At 35.6% G+C, this 21,950-nt stretch overlaps 2 protein-coding genes across 19 annotated transcripts in view; one reads left to right on the forward strand and one right to left on the reverse strand.

Moving 5' to 3' along the window:
- LOC127846356 (pyruvate dehydrogenase phosphatase regulatory subunit, mitochondrial-like) overlaps positions 1 to 11,879 on the reverse strand; it is a 46,857-nt gene extending 34,978 nt beyond the window's left edge. The window contains exons 1-5 of one of the 2 annotated variants that reach the window (XM_052377539.1): positions 11,714 to 11,878; positions 3,820 to 3,860; positions 3,414 to 3,601; positions 1,545 to 1,697; positions 216 to 349 (exon numbers count right to left, since the gene is read on the reverse strand). In XM_052377539.1, the coding sequence (XP_052233499.1) occupies positions 216 to 349; positions 1,545 to 1,697; positions 3,414 to 3,565 (439 nt within the window). In that variant the 5' untranslated portion in view covers positions 3,566 to 3,601; positions 3,820 to 3,860; positions 11,714 to 11,878. Of the gene's footprint in view, positions 1 to 215; positions 350 to 1,544; positions 1,698 to 3,413; positions 3,602 to 3,819; positions 3,861 to 11,713 lie in introns of both variants that reach the window. The other variant, XM_052377540.1, reaches the window with a different exon arrangement.
- An 87-nt stretch (positions 11,880 to 11,966) lies between these two features.
- LOC127846362 (tyrosine-protein phosphatase non-receptor type 1-like) overlaps positions 11,967 to 21,950 on the forward strand; it is a 52,124-nt gene continuing 42,140 nt past the window's right edge. For 16 of the 17 annotated variants that reach the window (XR_008033474.1, XR_008033467.1, XR_008033471.1 and 13 more), the window contains exons 1-2: positions 11,973 to 12,137; positions 16,075 to 16,183. Coding sequence is in view for 2 of the 17 variants with exons in the window: in XM_052377563.1 (XP_052233523.1) it covers positions 12,069 to 12,137; positions 16,075 to 16,183 (178 nt within the window). In the remaining 15 variants the exon portion in view is untranslated. Of the gene's footprint in view, positions 12,138 to 16,074; positions 16,184 to 21,950 lie in introns of all 17 variants that reach the window. The other variant, XM_052377564.1, reaches the window with a different exon arrangement.

The raw sequence follows: 21,950 nt of genomic DNA on the forward strand, positions 1-21,950 counted from the left end.
ACCCTTTCCCAATCAGAAACAAGTTGAACATGGCCAAAAGCAATACTCGCAGGCTGTTCAGGTTTTATGCTATTTGCTTCTCATCAGTGTCTAATTCATGTAAATGAAGCCTTTAATAATTGAATCTATTAAAAAAGGTCTATAATTCAATTTGATTTTATAAGGGACTGCAAATGTGTGAAAATGCGCATTAAAGCAGTAAAGGGTTAAATTACCAAGTCCGCCATCTTCCTCATTCTCAAACCCTTCATAGAGCTGTCTGCTGTACCTCAGCAACTTCATCATGTTGGGATCATCCTTTCCTGCAGTAACGAGGCCAACAGAGTGCCAGGTGGTCCCACAGCCAAGTCTACAAAACATGCACTACATGTGTATATATCATCATTGCTCAATATTTATCATTCCCAAATTGTGCCAGAGGAGCCACATCCAAGTCTATAAAACATGGACTAGATATCCTATTTGTCCTATATTTACCAGTCCAACATATTGCCAGAAGCTGCAGCAGCAAAGTAAAAAAAGCATGGACTAGACATTGTCATTGCCGCCAGTATTGAGGACAATAAAGAGCCAGGGGGTGTCACAAGCAAGTCTAAAAGCATGAACTAGATATCATAAATGCCAGACATTTATCAGGCCAATAGAAAGACAGGTGGTGTCACATACATGTCTACAAAGCATGAACTATATATCATATTTGCCCGACATTTATTAGGCAAATAGAGAGCAAGGGGGTGTCACATACAAGTGTACAAAGCATAAACTAGATATCATAATTGCCCGACATTTATTAGGCCAATAGAGAGACAGGGGATGCCACATACAAGTGTACAAAGCATGAACAAGATATCATCATTGCCCGACATTTATCAGGCCAATAGAGAGCAAGGGAGGGTCACATACAAGTCTACAAAGCATAAACTAGATATCATAATTTACTGACATTTATCATGCAAACAGAGAGCCTGGGGATGCCACCTGCAAGTCTACAAAGCATGAACTAGATGATATCATAATTGCCCGACATTTATCAGGCCAACAGACAGCCAGGGAAGGGGGGGGGCACATGCAAGTCCACAAAGCATGAACTAGATATCATCCAATCTTACAGCCAAGTCTACAATACATGAACTGAATATCATCCAGGCCCACAACTAGCTCTTTAATACATACAGATATTATCAAGGTCCTCAATCAAGTTAAGCCAAATCTACAAAAGATTTACAAACAAAAGCTGTCATCCTGGTTCTCAGGTAAACTTAAAATTCAGTTAATCTTAATCTCTTTACATATGATAATTAAACAAAAAAATCTAAATCCATTTTGACTGATTTCTTTGTAAAAAAAAAGAAACTTAAACTTGATGACAAGGTTTCAAATACTAGTAGAACAAAATATCATACAATTGGCCTTAATTTAAAGTTTTCATTTAATTAAACAAAAAGTAAAATGGTGTCATCAAAGAGTTGCATACAACAATAAATACACTGATTTAATTCCCCTATTTTTGCATGATTGAACACAAGGAATAAAAAACAACATACCTTCCCTGCTCTAGCAGCACAATATCTGTCCAGCCCCGTTTGGCAAGGTGGTATGCCACAGAGGTCCCTATTACTCCACCCCCTGCTATCACCACCCTGGCTTGCCTCGGCAACGAGCTTTTCTCATCTGCCTCAGCTTTTGTTGAATACTGTCTGTTGAAATAAAAATATAACATAGACAAGAGCACGGCATAACGGGTGCCACGCTCGGCTGCGAAAGCTTGTCAGATTTTTAAATTTTTTTTTAGAGGTCACAGTGACCTTGACCTTTGACCTAGTGACCCAAAATAGGTGTGGCCTGTAGAACTCATCAATGTGCATCTACATATGAAGTTTCAAAGTTGTAGGTGGAAGCACTTTGATTTTAGAGGCAATGTAAAGGTTTTAGCACGATGCCGGACGGCGGACGACGAGCAGGCTATGTGACAAATCCTCGGGTTTTCTTCGAAAACAGTCTCGCTAAAAATCATAGTTTTTGTATCATTCAGATCAGATCAACAAATGGCATTATGCAATTTAAATTGGCTTATAACTTTAAAAAGGCTTTCAAATTTAAAATGTGTGTCTTTTATAAACACCTGTCACAATTAAAGGCCAATCTGCTATAAAAAGTCCTGCACACAAACCCAACCATAACCCTCATGCTCTGTTGAATTTGCTGTAGATTTATGTGCAGCAATAGTAACTTATTTTTGCAGTACATAGTAACACTTTACTGTGGCTGAGTAAATGACATTAAAAAGTATGATTTTCACCCGAAATCTTTTTATTGTCACGCTGATAGTAGACACCAAACATATTTTGTGTTGTAAATTATAAAATTAGAGGGCCACAACGATATTACATCGCTCACCTTAGTTGAAGGTACATGAATTTTACACTGATGACTTTTTTTTTACTTAGTTTTATACATTTTTAAACATGGCCTTGATGTAACAACGATAACATTTAAATAAGCTTCACTTTGGTCACAAATAAGGCATTGTGAGTGTTTATAAGATTTCAAGGCCTGACCCGCTTAACTTATTTTTGACCCACTTTCTAAACTGGTCCTGATAAACATTCAAACTAAGATTCATTGATATTGAGTCATAAATGTAGCTTCTACATGTAGAAAGATAGCAAGGTGTTTCTTTGTTTTCACCCAATAACCTAATCTTGAACCTACTTCACAATGATTTGAACTTGGCCTAAATGAAGGCCATTCTGATAAACATTCTGACCAAGTTTCATATATCTTGAGTGGTAACACAATTTATGTCAGCTTCAACTTTTACAACTTGTCTTTTACCAGCTTGAACCAGATTTGAGCTTGGTCTTAAAATTTTCCGGATCACAATTAGGACAAAGATTGAGCCAATTCAATCTACAGTCGTTACTCTTAAGTTTTCGGACATACAATTTTTGGACATCCCCATTTTTAGCCAAAATAATTAATTTATGTGACTCTATGTACATAAGGGTTTTCATCCATCATTAATGACTGTTACATTTTACAGTGTTATTTTACTAGAATGCGGTCCTGTTGGGCTTATCTGAGAACATTTTGGTAATGCATTTTTCATATTAAGGTCATAAAATCTGGCAGACAAATGCCTTAATGCGATGTGCCATTACATTTGCATTATTGGGTAAATAACTATGTATACCATTAATAGACAACGGTTTCACACAACAGCTTAAAGTGAAACATACATAAAAGGACATCTGAATTTTTTAATTATTTTTTTGTACATGAATTTTTGGACATGGAAAAATTAAAAAAAAATTAAAGTGTATGAAAACTTATAGTGATTCTGGTAACGTTGTTCCTTCTTTTTTTTTTGCATACTCTTATTGCACCAATTGTTTTGAAACAAAGATAGTTACCTATGGAGTGCCTGACAGCAGCTCCAGGACAAATTCAGCCTACGCGGAGCACCTTCCCTAGCAACCAGTGATCTGGTCGGCCTAGCAACCAGGCGGCCATCCTGCCTTGGCACTCTTGTCGAGAGACCAAGGAATTGCCGCCATATTGCCATGGTCACAGGAGATTGAAACTAGGTCATTGATTGGTCCTGCAATGAAAGAAAACAACATTTATTCTCTAGAGCTTAACACTGAATTGAATGTGATCAAAATTACAACAAACAAACAGATCATCATTAAGTCAAATTTAATTTTTTGGAATATGACCAGTTTATTGATTTTTTTATATTTTCAAATACATTAATAAAAAGAGATAACATGACTATTTCAAATTAGGTTGTGGGAAATAAAATAGGCAGTAACTTACTATGCAGTCCTCAAAACTGTTTATCCTTGTCACAAATGTATCTGGGTAAGAGAGACATGTCCTTGTAAAGATAACATTAATAATCATAAATGAAACCAGAGTATACTTTGCACTGGACACTTAGATAACAGCTATAAACTGACATAGATTATTGTTATTTGCAACTGTACATAAAACGTAAACAAAGAAAAACTTAGCTGCATTAACAAAAGAGAAATCTTGTCATAGCATATATATATCAAGGAACCAATTGTGTAACAGTCTAATAGAGTAAAAAAGCACTTGAAATAGCACTAGAAGAAGCACTCGAAACAGCATTAAAACAACCAGGCAACAAAAATGAATAAAAAGGAATGGAAGAGTTAAATGTATATATCAACATTTTGACAGTATTTACTTGTTAAGGCTGACATATAATCAAAATATTACTGTCACTCTGCAACAGGGGTATAACTAGAAATGGCGCAGCAGAGGCTGAAGCGTATCCCCAAGCCGCATGTTTGACCCAAGGGCGCCCCAGGGTTGGTAAAGGGGCCATGCATAGTTGAGATTGACCGTATTGTCATAAGAGAAGTTCAGTATCAATTAAAAGTGAATCGGTGTAGAAATGAAGAAATTATAGTATAGGCAATTTTGGGTGGGTGAGGCCTATGTGGGCGGGGCGCCCCAGGGTTGGTCATGGGGCCATACATAGTTGAGATTGACCGTATTGTCATAAGAGAGGTTCAGTATCAATTTGAAGTAAATCGGTGTAGAAATGAAGAAATTATAGTAAAAGGCAATTTTGGGTGGTCTATGTGGGCGGGGCACCCCAAGGTTGGTAATGGGGCCATGCATAGTTGAGATTGACTGTATTGTCATAAAAGAGGTTCATAATCAATTTGAAGTGAATCGGTGTAGAAATGAAGAAATTATAGTAAAAGGCAATTTTGGGTGGGCGTGGCCTATGTGGGCGGGGCGCCCCAGGGTTGGTAATGGGGCCATGCATTGTTGAGATTAACCGTATTGTCATAAGAGAGGTTCAGTATCAATTTGAAGTGAATCGGTGAAGAAATGAAGAACTTATAGTAAAAGGCAATTTTAGGTGGGCGTGGCCTATGTGGGCGGGGCGCCCCAGGGTTGATAATGGGGCCATGCATACTTGAGATTGACCGTATTGTCATAAGAGAGGTTCAGTATCAATGTGAAGACAATCGGTGTAGAAATGAAGAAATTATAGTAAAACTAGAAATGGGGCGGCAGAGGCCGACGTGTATCCCCACGCCGAATGTTTGACCTAGGTGTGCCCCAGAGTTGGTAATGGGGCCATGCATAGCTGAGATTGACCGTATTGTCATAAGAGAAGTTCATCATCAATTAGAAGTGAATTGGTGTAGAAATGAAGAAGTTATAGTAAAAGGCAATTTTGGGTGGGTGTGACATATGTGGGCAGGGCGCCCCAGGGTTGGTAATTGTGCCATGCATAGTTGAGATTGACCGTATTGTCATAAGAGAAGTTCAGTATCAATTTGAAGTGAATCGGTGTAGAAATGAAGAAATTATAGTAAAAGGCAATTTTGGGCGGGTGTGGTCTATGTGGGCGGGGCCCCAGGGTTGGTAATGGGGCCATGCATAGTTAAGATTGACTGTATTTTCATAAGAGAAATTCAATATCAATTTGAAGTGAATCGGTGTAGAAATGAAGAAATTATAGTAAAGGCAATTTTGGGTGGGTGTGGTCTATGTGGGCGGGGCCCCAGGGTTGGTTATGGGGCCATGCATAGTTGAGATTGACCCTAATGTCATAAGAGAAGTTCAGTATCAATTTGAAGTGAATCCGTGTAGAAATGAAAAAATTATAGTAAATGGAATTTTTTGGTGGGTGTGGCCTATGTGGGCGGGCGCCCCAGGGTTGGGATTGGGGCCATGCATAGTTGAGATTGACCCTAATGTCATAACAAAAGTTCAGTATCAATTTGAAGTGAATCCGTGTAGAAATGAAAAAATTATAGTAAATGGAAATTTTTGGTGGGTGTGGCCTATGTGGGCGGGGCACCCCAGGGTTGGGAATGGGGCCATGCATGGTTGAGATTGACCGTATTGTCATAAGAGAGGTCCAGTATCAATTTGAAGTGAATCGGTGTAGAAATAAAGAAGTAAAAGTAAAATAACCTAAAAAAATGAGTGATAATTTCTGACGCGGCCCCACCCCAACCGCTATAACTTTTGACCCAGGGGTCAGATCAAAATTCCAAATAGTGCAGGGTCGCACATATGCTCATAGCTACCATGTGTGTAAGTTTCAAGGTTCTAGTGCTTTTAGTGTAGGAGGAGATAGTGGCCAGGACGGAGGGACAGACAGACAGACGGACGGACGGCGGAGATAACCACAATATCCCCACCTTTTTTTCAAAAAGCGTGGGGATAATTACCTAAAAAAATGAGTAAAAATCTCTGACCCAGCCCCACTCCAACCCCCATAACTTTTGACCCAGGGGTCAGATCAAAATTCCAAATAGTGCAGGGTCGCACATATGCTCATAGCTACCATGTGTGTAAGTTTCAAGGTTCTAGTGCTTATAGTGTAGGAGGAGATAGTGGCCAGGACGGACGGACAGACAGACAGACGCCGGAGATAACCACAATATCCCCACGCTTTTCAAAAAGCGTGGGGATAATGAGCCAACAATTACAATTGCTGCCACAATATTACATACATTTTATGCTGTTATTAAAAACTGATAGTTAGGAATTTCAAGCATGCTTTTTCACCTGTTACAGAAAATCATGCCTGCATTTTACAAAACAGAAAGGATAAGACATCTTCACAATTTGATAAAAGCATTCCTGCACATTGTGTGGATTCAATGCATTAGTCCTGCTCATTGTATGGATTCAATGCATTAGTACTGCAGATTGTATGGATATAATGCATTAGTGCTGCAGATTGTATGGATACAATGCATAAGTCCTGCAGATTGTTTGGATACAATGCTTAAGTCCTGCACATTGTTAAATACAATGCATAAATCCGGCAGATTGTAGAGATACAATGCTTGTTCTGCACAATGTATGGATACAATGCATAAGTCCTGCACATTGTATGGATACAATAATTAGTCCTGCAGATTGTTTGGATACAATGCATAAGTCCTGCACATTGTAAAATGCAATGCATAAGTCCTGCATATTGTATAGAAACAATGCTTGTTCTGCAGATTGTATGGATTCAATACATTAGTCCTGCACATTGTGTGGATACAATGCATTAGTCCTGCAGATTGTTTGGATACAATGCATAAGTCCTGCAGATTGTATGGATACAATCATTGGTCCTGCAGATTGTATGGATACAATGCATAAGTCCTGCATATTGTATAGATACAATGCATAAGTCCTGTACATTGTATGGATACAATGCACAAGTTATGTACAGTGTATGGATACAATGCATTGGTCCTGCAGATTGTATGGATACAATGCATTAGTGCTGCAGATTGTATGGATACAATGCATTAGTGCTACAGATTGTATGGATACAATACATTAGTCCTGCAGATTGTATGGATACAATGCATAAGTGCTGCAGATTGTACAGATACAATGCATTAGTGCTGCAGATTGTATGGATACAATGCATAAGTCCTGCATATTGTATAGATACAATGCATAAGTCCTGTACATTGTATGGATACAATGCATAAGTTATGTATGTTGTATGGATACAATGCATTTGTCCTGCAGATTGTATGGATACAATGCATAAGTTCTGTACATTGTATGGATACAATGCGTAAATTCTGTACATTGTATGAATGCAATGCATAAGTTCTGTACAGTGTATGGATACAATGCATTGGTCCTGCAGATTGTTTTGGATACAATGCATAAGTTCTGTGCATTGTATGGATACAATGCGTAAATTCTGTACATTGTATGGATACAATGTATAAGTCCTGCACATTGTATGGATACAATTCATTAGTCCTGCAGATTGTATGGATACAATTCAATAGTTATGCAAATTGTATGGATACAATGCATTAGTCCTGCATATTGTATGGATACAATTCATTTGTTCTGCAGATTGTATGGATACAATGTATAAGTTTTGCAGATTGTATGGATACAATGCATTAGTCCTGCAGAATGTATTTATACAATGTATAAGTTCTGCAAATTGTATGGATACAATGCATTAGTGCTGCAGATTGTTTGATGTTTCGGTTTTATTTCTAGGAGTTACAACTGTAAATTTATAACACAGTCAGCAAGTGACAATTTCAATTGGCATTAAATCAACACTTCATTATCGGGATCATGCATGTACTGTTAGATACAGCATTAATGCATTAGCTCCATAGAGGATGCTATGTGTGAAAACTATCAGAGATTTTACTGCAGTAGTTTGTATTGTGTGTGAGGAAATAATGTGTTTGCTGGAATTTAAATGGGGGTTGCTTCACAGATATTGTTTGTTTATGGATTGACTTGAAAATCAGGTCGAAATTATTTTCGCCTAACTCTTTGTTGTTAAAAAGGGCAATTGCATTGATTAACACCATAAGAGCAAATAGTATTGATAATGTTAATGCTTTATTTACCTTTCCAACTTTACGTACTGTCCAATTTAAGTAAGCATACATGTGCACATAATATCTACATGTACATGTAGTATATGATTTTCTTTTGTACATTTGCATTTAAAACGCGTGAATGACCCTCGCAGATAGGTTTTTACGGAGGCCGCGCAGCATCGTGGTGATCATGGGTGTTCCCGTTAACGAAAAGTGTGCAATTGCAGCGATTTTAGGTGTTCGATGAACACCGCGGTCAGTAGCGTGTCCGCCCCCCGCGAAATGTCACCCATCGGGAAAAGTAAACACCGCGGACAGGCGTTTTTGTTTAAGTACGCAGTGTCTGTACTGTAGTATTCTGGTAAAACTTATTGTGATATGTTTACGTTTGCTCAATAAACTTGGAACTTTTCGAAATACCGGTAAACGCATTTAAGGTGTTGGCTCATATTATACCTAAAGGGGGGTGAAATAAACGCGCCCCCTTTCTGATTTGCATCGCGCCCGGGTGCGTTTATTAGGATAAATACGGTATATATTTAAAGGTTTAAAAAAAAATATATATATTTTTTTTTGGAATTGGGAAAAAAATTTCAATTGGAAAAAAAACAACCAGATTAGCATTTGGAATGGAGCCGATATTCTGACCTGTGGCATAGGGCGGAAAAGGCCTGCAATGCATTAGTCCTGCAGATTGTATGGAAACAATGCATTAGTGCAGCAGATTGTATGGATACAATGCATTAGTTCTGCAGATTGTTTGGATACAGTGCATAAGTGCAGCAGATTGTATGGATACGATGCATTAGTCCTGCAGGTTGTATGGATACAATGCATTAGTGCTGCAGATTGTATGGATACAATGCATTAGTGCAAAAGATTGTATGGATACAATGCATTAGTCCTGCAGATTGTATGGATACAATGCATTAGTGCTGCAGATTGTATGGATACAATGTATTAGTATTTTTAGCTTTATTTTGTGGTTCTGATCTAATAAGACCATTTTCCCTACGAGGAGGTATGCTCTGATGGTTTTGTTGATTAGATTTAAAATATTTGCGTTTTTATGTGTTCATTTTTTTTAGTTAATTCTTTAGTTACCCAAGGAAGTTGTTTTTTTATTAGTTTAGTTGCAAAGTTTTTTGAGATGGTATTTTGTAGGTCTTCTTTAAATCACAAAATGTATTCCAAATTGTGTCTATGTCTTGGTCAGCATGTTTGATTTGATAATTGTATTTGTTTTTCTTGTAGGTCCGTTTTAATTTTAAAGTCCCCATGCATAGCTATATATATGGGCAGAATCGTTTTTATTGAGGATATCACTGAAAATCCGGTTAAAATCGGTTGAAAACAAACGATATAGCGATTTTTATTTTGGGTTCGAGTACAGTTAAGTACGAAAACGACCTAATAAATATTCATGATTCAACACGTCAATTCAAACCTAAACAAAATCGCGCATACGGTCGAATTTAGCAGAGAGAAGGTAAGAACAAATGCAATTACATCTGTTACAGAGTTGCAACATTACGTTTTTGCTAAATCTATGTATTTGTCTTCCATATGCTAATAATGTTTAGAGAAAGCTAAATATAGATATAATTTGCATAATGCGCGACACTGCAATGATTTTCGCCTATTGCATGTATTTATGATCATTTATATATTATTTTACCGATTCAAAACCGATTTTGACCCGGTTTTTTATGTCAACCTCGATAAAAAATATATTTCAATGAATTTATGTTAAGTTAATTGCTCGCTATACGATTTATATGCAAAACATCAATCTTTTCCGCGAACTGGGACTTTAAGCCAATCTGCTTTTGAGTAGTTTTTTTTCTCTTGGTTTAGGTTTCAATCTTCTGAGAGAGGTGGTAAGTTCTAGACAGAGAATGTCATGGTCAGCTTCACCCATAGGCCGTATTCAGTGATTTTTGTTGCTAAAAATTACCGCCGATTTTCGGCTGCTTTTCAGTCGCAAAAATCAACGTTTTTTCCCAAAAAGCTGACCAAAATTTCCCATAAAGCCCATTTTCCAAAAAAAAAAATTTTTTTTTTTTTTTTAAGAAAGAAGTCTCTTATGACGTATGATTTCTTAACTCTAGATCTCAACTTTATTTTCTAAACAGCCTACAAAATAATTATAACTTTAGTTAGTCATGTTTGTTGATAAATAATTCCCAAATTTACCACTGAAGTAATCTCGATTAAAAAATCCCAATTTGACCAGACTCCTTTTCTCAAAATGGCTAGAAAAAACCCTGAACATGCACTTAAAAACAATTTTAATTCTGTTACTTTTAATCATATTTATAATGCTTAATTTTTCCCAATTTTATGGTTTATCACACTATTATTCCCAATTTCATGGTTTATCGCACTAATTTTCCCAATTCAAAAGGCACAGGCTGTAACAAATAAAAGCAAACAAAAATTACTGGTATTGTTTCAAAGTTGCCTTTGATACAAAGAAGAAAACAAAATAGATTAATATTACTATGCAAAGGACTAAATTCACATGCAAATTTACCATTGGATAAACTTCATCAACTTATTTGTCATACCAAAAATATGTATGAGGAATATTTTAACAGAATTTTGACAAGAACAAAACTCTCTTCCACCGGACTTGATACCAAACAGCTACCAGCTATCCTGCTTCTGTGTTTATAAATCAAATTTAGATGGGGGCACGAAAACTGAATCATTTTTACAGCTACTTGACGCAAGCGCTGTGAGTAAATGTTTTTCAATGTTTTACCGTAACACTTCAAGATCAAGATAGCAGGATGGTTTGTAAGAAAACGATCAAGAATTTTATCACAGTGTGAGAGAATGATCAGCTACTAAGTTAAGAAGTTCTTGGCTTTGTTTCATATTTGGTTTTCCCAGGGGCATGGTTATCCAGTCAATGTTACCTAGGTTCAAGTCTCCATGGAGATTAATAATGGTTTTTTAGTTTGCATTTATTCTCCTTAAGGATATGTTTAGTTATTCAAGTGATGTGTCATCCTTTGGTTGTGGTCTGTAAAATGAGCCAATTAAGATTGACAGAAGAGATTGGGAATGTTTCATTTCCAAGTGATTGTAGATAACAAATTGGCAACTTTGTCAAAATTTGAATTTGCATCTTTCAGAATAGTTAATAAAATATAGAAGTGAAACTGCCATCACATATAGTTGACATGCATAGTGAATATGCTATCCAAAAACTAACTTTGTCCGAAATGTGTACTAGTTTATTATTTTTCTGAATTAAATATATGTCTATTTATTGATTAATAATCTGTATATTTTTTACAAAAATCAAATAAAATATTTGTTAAACTTACAGATTAAACCCACGATCCTGCAGGCTGTGAGACAAATTTGCCTTTAAAAAAAATTAAGAGTAGCTCAAAAACAGGTTACACCACACTTATAATTTTCTATAGGGTTTTGGATACGTTTTTTCCTAATAACACCATATGTTACTCTGTATGATGATACATTTTCTCTTTCAGTAAGTAAAATGTCTCAAATGAAGCTGGGACAGCGTTTAAAGAAACGACGACATACTGTATTGTAACCTATATCAGTGGGGCACAAGAATTTACAAGATCGCGAAATCATTTAACTTCCGGTTGTTAAAAATGGTGAGCGAAAGAGCTTAGAGGAAGTTTGACACATTTCCTCCGCATTTCCGCAATGGTTTCTCAAATCGAACGGGAGTTTGAAGAATTCGAGTCACAGCAACAGTGGCAACAGGTGTATCAGGTGATTATTGAATTTTCAATAAAGTGGTTGATTTCTATTGCAAATGAATAATTTTGCCGTCTTGTTAATTCAACTTTATTCTGACGAAAGTCAAAACGGGTTATTATTTAGAGATTAAGACTCATGCCGCAAGTCATTAAAGGCAGATCTGAAGATGAATGAAAAATGTAGTCTTTCTCCCAGATAGGTCTTCATGCGTTTCTTCAACAACAACTGAAACTAATGATAAGATACATAAACATGGACAGGAATCCTCGTCAGGATTGGACCAATTGTCCTCTAGGAAAAGGTGTCTGCTCGTTTGGTACCTGCCATGGAATGGCACTTATACCATCTATCTACAGTGCTCCAGCTAGGCCTAAATCAAAGGGCGCCCCGCCCTGCCCTCCTGAACCTCCGCCCTGACCTTCCTAGGGCCCCCCCTGCCCTTAAAAAAAAAATATTTTTTTTTTTTACATATTCTGATGATTTATAAATCTCTTATTAAAATACATTGTAATTAATGTATTCCTCATTGTAGTCATTTAATTTGAATTGTTTAATGACGATGGGAATAATTTATTCTTACAATTATTAAAAACATATAAATTAACATGCATGAGGAAGCATTCTAGAAACGCCCGCGCGCTCAAAAGTGCCCTTTTGACAAAATACTGCGCGTCCAAAGTGCCCTTTTGACAAAAAACCCCCCTGCCCTTTTCAAATCCTAGCTGCAGCACTGATCTATCTATCTATCTTTCAATACTGCCGGAACCCCCTTGCGGGTACTATTGGCAGGTGCGCGTGTCAGTGCAAGAATAAAATGTTTAAAAGTATTGAAAGGGAGACTTCAAAGCATGAAAGTCAGGTGAAGATAAAAGTGTGATAGTGTTAAACAAGAAGAAACATATTTATAGGTTAAAAGTTGTTTAAAAACACTGTTTTGTGCATTCAGGGACGACTGGGGAGTAGAGTGGGGCTAAGGCAACGCTTTAACCCCTCTAGGTCTGCCTGCTGTACAACTGAGGCTGGTAGGCCGTTCCAAAGAACTATGGTGTAAGGAAGAAGGAATATTTAAAGTAGTTGGCTGATGTTTGGACTTGTCTGAATGAGAGTTGGTGCATATGACGAGTCATCCTCATAGGCCTCTCAAGATACGATGGCGGCGAAATGGCTACCAAGACATACACAATGTTGTAAAAAAGGGTCAGTCGCGTCTAGGAATACCTCTCCAGAGAAACATGTATTATCACACAGTCACTGTAGTCACAGGCTTACATACACAGGCTCCGTGTCACTGGTCCACACATATCCTCCTGGCACTCTGGGCAACACTTCCTTCCACTTGGGCAACCAATGCAAGAAGAGAGCATCATCATGGGCCGGCATATCCAGCTCCTCACTGATTGGTCGACGGTTCCCTATTGCGCGACACACGTGTTACGTTGTTTGGTCACCAGCACTACAATTAGCAACCCTAGTATCAGCCAGATGCTTATCAGTTATCAGGGTGAAAATCAATCAGTTCTGACACCAATGTTACTAGAATATTGATTAAATAAACAACTCTCAGCCAATCTGAATGAAATGAAAACTGTTTGAAAAAGCAATAAACTATCTACAAAATGATGTTAAATTCGTTAGTGTTAAGTAAAAATATCATGCCCACATTGTAAGATTAATCCAAACTCTTATCAATATTGACCGCTGTGTGTGAATTGCTATTTCCTGCGTACTCGCTGTGACCCCTATATGTAAACTTACAAATGCACGCTTGCTAATGCTCATGAATATAAATGAGACCGGTGAAATCTAATTCTCCAATGAATTATGAATTCATTGATGCATTCAAAATTTGCATATGTTGACCCTACACTGAGAAAATAGTCCGTAAAGTCTGTGCATTTTATTTGTATTTCCGCATTTGATATTACTATTTTGAACACATTATGGGAAAGTGGAAAGATTGATCTTTCTTTTGATACCAAAATTATTGTTCGCAACAAAAAATTAGGTGTTTGCATTTTAAATTGAAGTAGCACTATTTGTCCAGCTTAAGCACAAAGTTGACACGAACGCTGAGCCGCATTAGCGTTCCGCCATTTTGTATGGAAACTGAAAAGCAGCGTATCGGAAAAAAACCAATAGCGTGCGAAAATATAATTATATCGAATTAAACCCTACTGATTTCAAAAGGTAAATACATTTTAAACATTATTTCAAATTATTGTTGTATAATTTTCGGTAGTTCCGTTATGATTTAATAATAAAAACCGATCGTACCATCTATGCGAAGTTTGACAGCTTCGCGTCGGTTTTTATGTAGACGCATCGATGTTTTATTTAATGAAATCTTAACATAAAGTGTGAAACTTGACTTGCCTATATCAATAAGGTTAATATATGTTATGTATTTCATTGTTTTGTGCATAACATTCCTTAAAATTATTTAAAGCGTGTTGATACGATATGAGTACGAACATCGAATATTTCCGAGCATTTTCGAACCGAAAAAAATATTGTCATAACATTAAGGTTTGACTTTACTTTTTTTCAGAAACGATGCTATGGCATCCTAAAAGGCAAAATGGAATTTCCAGGTCCCCACTGCCTGCTTGCTGGGATTTCCACTGAGAAATTAATCAACAGATCATGTGGGAAAATAGGTGAAATTACAAATGGAATTGTTTTAGAAGTTTTGCAACATACAAAGAAGAAGAATCAGCCATTAAGTAAATTTTGGGACATATTGATTTCTTTTGATGAACAATTTGCTTCAATTAATCAGTCAACTCTATCTAGTAGAGTGCATGCAGTTAATGAGAAAAAGAAAATACTGGCTAGTAAGAAAAAAGTGCCAGGGATAAAAAATGTGAGTGAACTTATGAAAAGCAAGTTTGATTCTAGCATCTCATTGAAAACAGATAATGATGAAAAATCGACACCAATACGGCAAGAAACATGTTCAATGCCAACGCCAGTTCATGAAAATACAAATGTGACATTTGATAATACTGTGTTTAATAAAGATAAAGAATTTATTTTATAAATATTTTATCAAAGTTGTATGCTGTATTCAGATATTGTCAAGATTTGTTGTTTTAAAGAAATGGTTGTTTATGATTTGTTCATGTAGAAATTGATCTGAAGAAAAAGGGTGAAAAAAAACAACACAATTGATTTCATGTTTTGTTTGCTTTTATTTGGATGTTCCTGTTTTCTGATCAGATTTTAAGTATGTTTTTTAGATTCCTCATGAGAAAATCTTATATATTGTCAAGAATTGTTGTTTTATAGAAATGGTTGTTTTTGATTTGTTCATGTAGAAATTGATATGAAGAAAAAAGGGTCGAAATAAAAAATCACAACTGATTTCATGTTTTGTTTGCTTACATATGGATGTTCCTGTTTTCTGATCAGATTTTAAGTATGTATTTTAATTTCCTCATGAAAAAATCTATTAGTGTACCAAATTTCATTTAAATATTTGTAAAAGAACAGAAGTTATTAAACAAATAGTATTTTTTAAGAAACGATCCGGGTCCGCGAACTGTCATTACGTTATCTATTTAAATATAGGGAAAAAAATCACCGAAATAAGATTTTTTCTATAACTTAAAACCTTCATAACTTTGGTTCTAGATGAGATATTTCAACAATTTAAACTGATTTATAAAGGTCTTTGAATTGTCTTTGCAATGAAACTATTTACAAATACAAAAACATATCTAAAAAATGACTGGGGTTGCTACTACAATATATGATTTAATGATTTTTTTTGTTAGCTGGTGAATGTAGCAGTACTGTCCCATCAATAAGTGTAAAAGTGCACTGTATGAAAAAGTTGATCTTATAAGTGAACATACAATAGGTGAGTAAATTTGGAAATTGTAGCACTGAAGTCTGATTCCTTCATAGTATGATTGGTGATTGTCATATGTTTATCTTCTCTTTACAGAAAATAAAAAATGAATCCATGCTGGTATCCATCTCTGAAAAGCACAGTGTTGGAGAGGCTCGAAAGCCAGAAAATAGATTGAAAAACCGCTACAGGGATGTCAGCCCTTGTAAGTGTACAGTAATGTTTATGCCCCCGGATCGATAAATCGGGGGTATATTGTTTTTGGCCTGTCTTTCTGTCTGTCATTCTGTCCCAAACCTTTAACCTTACAGTAAAGTTTTGCAATAACTTTTGAAATATTGAACATAGCAATGTTTGGCATGCATGTGTATCTCATGGAGCTGCAAATTTTGAGTGTTGAAAGGTCAAGGTCATACTTCAAGGTCAAAGGTCAACAAAAAAACGGCGCATTAGGGGGCCTTGTGTTTCTGATAAACACATCTCTTGTTATTTTTCAAAATTGGGGAAAGTACCGGTATCAGCTCAATTTGGAAACATTTGCACGAAAAAAAATGAAAATGGGAAAATGTGCGTCATGAAGCCTTCACACTGAGAAATTGATGTATTTGATATGTTGCTCCCAAATACTCTAAAATTGATAACTTAGTGTTGTCAAGTTGTCAATATTATTTTTACTTAGGTTCAAGCCATAGAGCTGCATAGAGAAACAAAATAAAATGTTGCATTTTATTTAAAAAAATAATTTTTCGACTGCAATTAGGAAATTTGTAATTATACCCCCACAAACAAAGTTTAGGGGGGTATATTGGAGTGAGCTTGTCTGCAGGGCTTCCCCTGACTCAAAAATTTCTTAAGCCAACATTTTAGCCAATTGGATTTTTTTGTAGCCAAATTTTAGAAAACTGTAGCCAAAGTTTTAGCCAAGCATTTGGGACCGCCTCGTGAAAGTCTAGGGGTATAAGAACACAAATAAGTACAATATGAAGCTTAAATATATTTATTACTATAATCATCCTTTTTAAATATTTTACATAACAGAATATAAGTTTATAACAAAACTCATTTATAGATATGCATACATCTAGATATACATACATCAATGTAATAATCATACTTTCATTCTACATAACAGAATATCAGTTTATACATACATCATAAGCACATGTTCAGTTCACATTGTTTACAAAATAAGCACATTTTCATTATATTAAAGATATTCATTCATGAGCACATATTTCAATCTTTGCAAAACATAACAGTTGATCAAGACTAAAGATGCTTTATTTTCAAAGCCTCTCACTTATTGTTAAACAGTTATATTTGGTCATTTGGATATGATATACATCATCTTTGACAGCTGCTGTTGTTAAAACATTTTCTGTAAATGGTGGATGATTTCTCGGCTCAAATAAATGAATGTTTTTCACGCATATTTCTTGACAGAAAGGCCCAGATAATTGCCACCATCCAGTCTAGTTGCCTGAAATATGATAAAATATAGTTTTACAAACTATCAACAAGAAACCAACACATAAATGTCCGCATCTTAAAATGTCCGAATTTTTAACATATCCGAATTATATTACAACGAGTGAATGGTATACTTTTTATTTCCGAAATTGTTGGTTTCTTAATCAAACTTTACCTTTCCAAAAATATTATAATAATGAAACTATTAAACAGAAATGCTCTCAAATTCCTGTTGAAACAAGATTTCATGTGTTTTTGTGAAGAAATAGTTTTTTGTTAAATGCTTTTGCCAGGCCCGTGGTATTGACATAATGTTCGATAACACCTTTTGTTTTCACACCAGCAAGCGTTCTATACATAGATGGTGACGTCACTGCCAGTACACAATGCACCAGCAAGTTTCCTTTGTTTCGATGACCGGTTCTGACCGGTGTTGCTGCGTATCAAATTTTCTGGTTAATAACACGATGATGTATTGACGCACAGTCAACTGTTTAAAGACTTTACTATCTGGGATGGTACTTGACAGGCAAAAAACGTTTCGCCGAGCATTTTCGCCAACCGAAAATTTTATTCGTCGAATTTTAAAAACGTTTCGCCGAGCATTTTCGCCAACCGAGAATTTTATTCGCCGAATTTGCGAAATTTTCGCCAACAGCGAATTTGGCGAACGACAGCGGAAGCCCTGGTCTGTCGGTCAGTCTGTCGATCAGTATTAAATGTCCACTAGCTAATTCAAGTTGTTTTCATCCGATCTTCACCAAACCTGGTCAAATGTATCTAGATGATGTCTAGTTTTTTCCCAAATGGGAAAGTGCCATTTTCGGGTTCTTTATTAAGAAGGACAAAATCGCTGTTGTAATAACTCTTTGCCACTTAAATACGTCTTTTGGCGAATTTGAAGTCCCTTAGAAAGTAATTTTTAATTTAAGACCTTTCTTTCTAAATTCAAGTTTTAAAGGCTTTATTTCCAACCTTTTGATACTGATGAGCAGCAAACAGCATAAAACTTTAACAGACTGCCAGTAACTCATAAGCTGTTTTGATTTTATGCTGTTGGCATATACATGTAGCCATTTTCTCTTTGTTTCTTAATTGAAAAGAGTTAATGAGTTTACTGCTAAACAGCTATACAACATTTGTCAGGACAATATATAAGGCAATAACATAATGATATCATAATTCCATTTTTCCATAATATTGCCATGTTTCTGCAAATTTATTTATAATATTTTTTTCTTGTTTAAACATATAGAAATTTGCCATTGCTATGTTCAAAGATTTACCAGAGCATTAAAATTCTAGCTGACTTTCTCAGTTTGTATAGTGTATGACTATGACGATTATATTATTAAATAAGACTTTTCACCCTGGCCTACCACTGATTCAAGTCGGGCAGTTTTCACAAAGTTCTGCATTTAGTACTGGTTTACCCTCAGCTTGGTTATGGTACTGGTTATCCGCTGAATTCAGCTTGGGTACTACAGTACAGGCAACGTGTACTTTGACAAACGCCACTCGTCGCGGTGTTCATTTTACGGTGTTCGCTTACCAAACAACCCCCGCGATGGGTGTTCAGATCAAATATTCGCGGGGGCCGTTTTCAATAAGGTGGACACCGCGAATCACCGCGGACCCATTATATCTACCGCGGTGTTCATCGTGTTCGCTAAAAATAAAATAATTAAATATAAACATAAATTATTGATCCCTTTCATTTAAAGCGGGTATATACGTTGTTGTCAAATATTTATGAATTTATATAAAATGTGTAATAAACTTATTATATATATATATTTAAATATAAATTAAAATAAAAGTAAAGAAGAACGTGTCAAAAAATGCGAAATAAGCCAGATATTTAATTCTGAAATTTAAAACGGCTGTACAGCCGAATTCGCTAGCATGTAAACCAAACATGTACGATGTGAATCTAAACTTAGTTTAACGGTTTATTTGAATTCCTGCAACGATATCTATTCATACGACACACGAACACTAACTCCGATCCTAATGCAAAGACGAATGCTTCGGTTATTGTAGGAAAATATGTACGTCACAATCGACTCGGGGCGCTAATTTTCTTTGCTGCATTTTATGAAATTCGGCTTTAATGTGTAATTTTTCTTGCCTATTTTGTGTTATTGTAACATATTTTATCAATGTATTACAATTACAATTAAACACATATAAAAATCGTATATACCCGCTTTAAAGCGATAATGAATACAAGTAAATATAGTCTATTTTTATGTACATAATGGTCGAAGGATATTTTAAGTATTTAACGTAATATTATGCGCATCTAACAATATATGCAATGTGTATAGGTGTCTATCGCAACCGTCGGTAATTTTTTGGTGTTGTCACTTTACATAAACTTATATCTATGAATGCAGCATCAAAATTCTAAAACGATATCACGGAAAAATCAAAAAATCATTTGAATATCAATTGTACTTTCGTTATGATTCGGGGTACGATGTGAACCTAAATTTCATTTTAGTGCAGATTCATTCATACGTCACAAAGACACAAATTTGTTTTACGGATCATTTCGGCTTAGAGGACTGAACTGTCATGAAAAATATCGAATATTATATTTTTTTATTAACCACTGGAAGCAAGACGAGTTGTAGATAATTGGTCAGTTACCATATTTTAACTAAATATTTTGACCAGTTTCCCTTTTTCAGCTCAATTCAACAGTCGAAAATGCGCATAATATCAATCTAAAACATATTGGCGACAACAAAATGCGGTGTGTTCTATCCAGAAGCCCTGGCGGAAAATGTATGGCGTGACAGTGTTGTGCCTAAGGTTAATGAACTTCTTCGCCGCCAGGGTAGAGAGGAGAGACGAATGAGGAGAGATGCGGGCACATCTGCCGACATCAACGGGTACATGGAGGACCTGCACGGCATGCTTCCCGAGATAAACACCTCATGCGACACTTCGCTTCTGTCGCTTCTGAACAACAGCATGTGAATACTTCTACTGAATGTAAATTATGTAAATACTGTATATATTTTTCTGTCGCTTCTGAACAACAACATGTGAATACTTCTACTGAATGTAAATTATGTAAATACTGTATATATTTGATATTCACTGAGCATTTCGAATAAATACCGACTTTATAATGTTGTTGTTATTACGTACATACATGTATATACAGGATTCTATCTATTAAATAATGCAATGTTATATGCTAAGGGGAAGACGCAGGAAAAACAAAAACAAACAATTAATTCAACATGAACGAATATCACGAGTTGTTATCAAATATTCATAACCTGATATGTAAATTTATAACCGGTAACAAATCTTTATAAATAATAACTAACTTGAAAACGAAGGATGACATGGGCTACGTTAGAAAGTAAATATTGATTAGATCAATATAAAATATCTTACATCAGATATTGTTCACAACTCGCCATGCAAAGCATTGAGAACAAGCGGAAATGTCAGCAGAAAAAGTCGGGAAGAAGCACAAAAAGTTACAAACGAACAAAACAACTCTAACGAAAATACCGCATGAAAGAGAATGATCCGGAATATCATTCTCTATATACATGCTATATTTACTAATTTTGAACTTCTTTCAAAGATCTTAAAGAACTTTATTTCAACAAACGAGTCCAGTGCTGAAATGGAAGAAACCTGAAAGACACAAAATATAATCTGTTAAATTCATGTATATGAATAGAAAAACTCAACAGTTTACGATTGCAGTCGTTGCAATCGACAGTTGACAATTTCTAAATTTCGTAGCATACTGATGCAGTACGTTATTTCAGACAGTACAGGCGGATGCAAATAAATTATTTAATACTCACTTTCTTTATAACTCGATATGTGTTGTTAAAAAACGGCGATTGCATTGCTTAACACCATACCAGTTAATAGACTTGATGATCTAAGCGCTTTAATTACGTTTCCGACTTTACGTGCTGTCCGAATTTAAAGTGATGGGCATTTTGTTACTGTTGAATTGAGCTGAAAAGAAACGGGTGAAAACAATAAGTTATAATGAATGTGGTATCTGAAATTATCTACAACTCATCTTGTTACCGGTTGTTTATAAAAAATATATATTATTTTCGATATGTTACATGACTCACCCATCCCTCTAAGCTGAAATGATCCGTAAAACCAAATTGTGTCATTGTGTCGTATGAAAGAATCTGCATGAAAACTACATTTAGACTCGCATCGTACATCGATTCATTTCTGTCGTAAGTTGTCAAAACGAAAGTACGTTGATATTCAAATGGATTATTTTTCTTTTCGGGATATTGTTTAATTATGTTGATGCTGCATTAACAAATGCAAGTGTATATCGAGCGAAAACACAAAAAATAAACAACGGTTACGATACACACCTACATTGTATATTGTAAATACTGTTAGTTGCCCATAATATCACTTTAAGTACGCATACATTTGCACATACATGTAGTTTATTATGTTCATTTGTACATTGTACATGTACATGT

This window comes from Dreissena polymorpha, chromosome 9 (genome assembly GCF_020536995.1).
Source record: "Dreissena polymorpha isolate Duluth1 chromosome 9, UMN_Dpol_1.0, whole genome shotgun sequence".
Lineage (NCBI taxonomy): Eukaryota > Metazoa > Mollusca > Bivalvia > Myida > Dreissenidae > Dreissena > Dreissena polymorpha.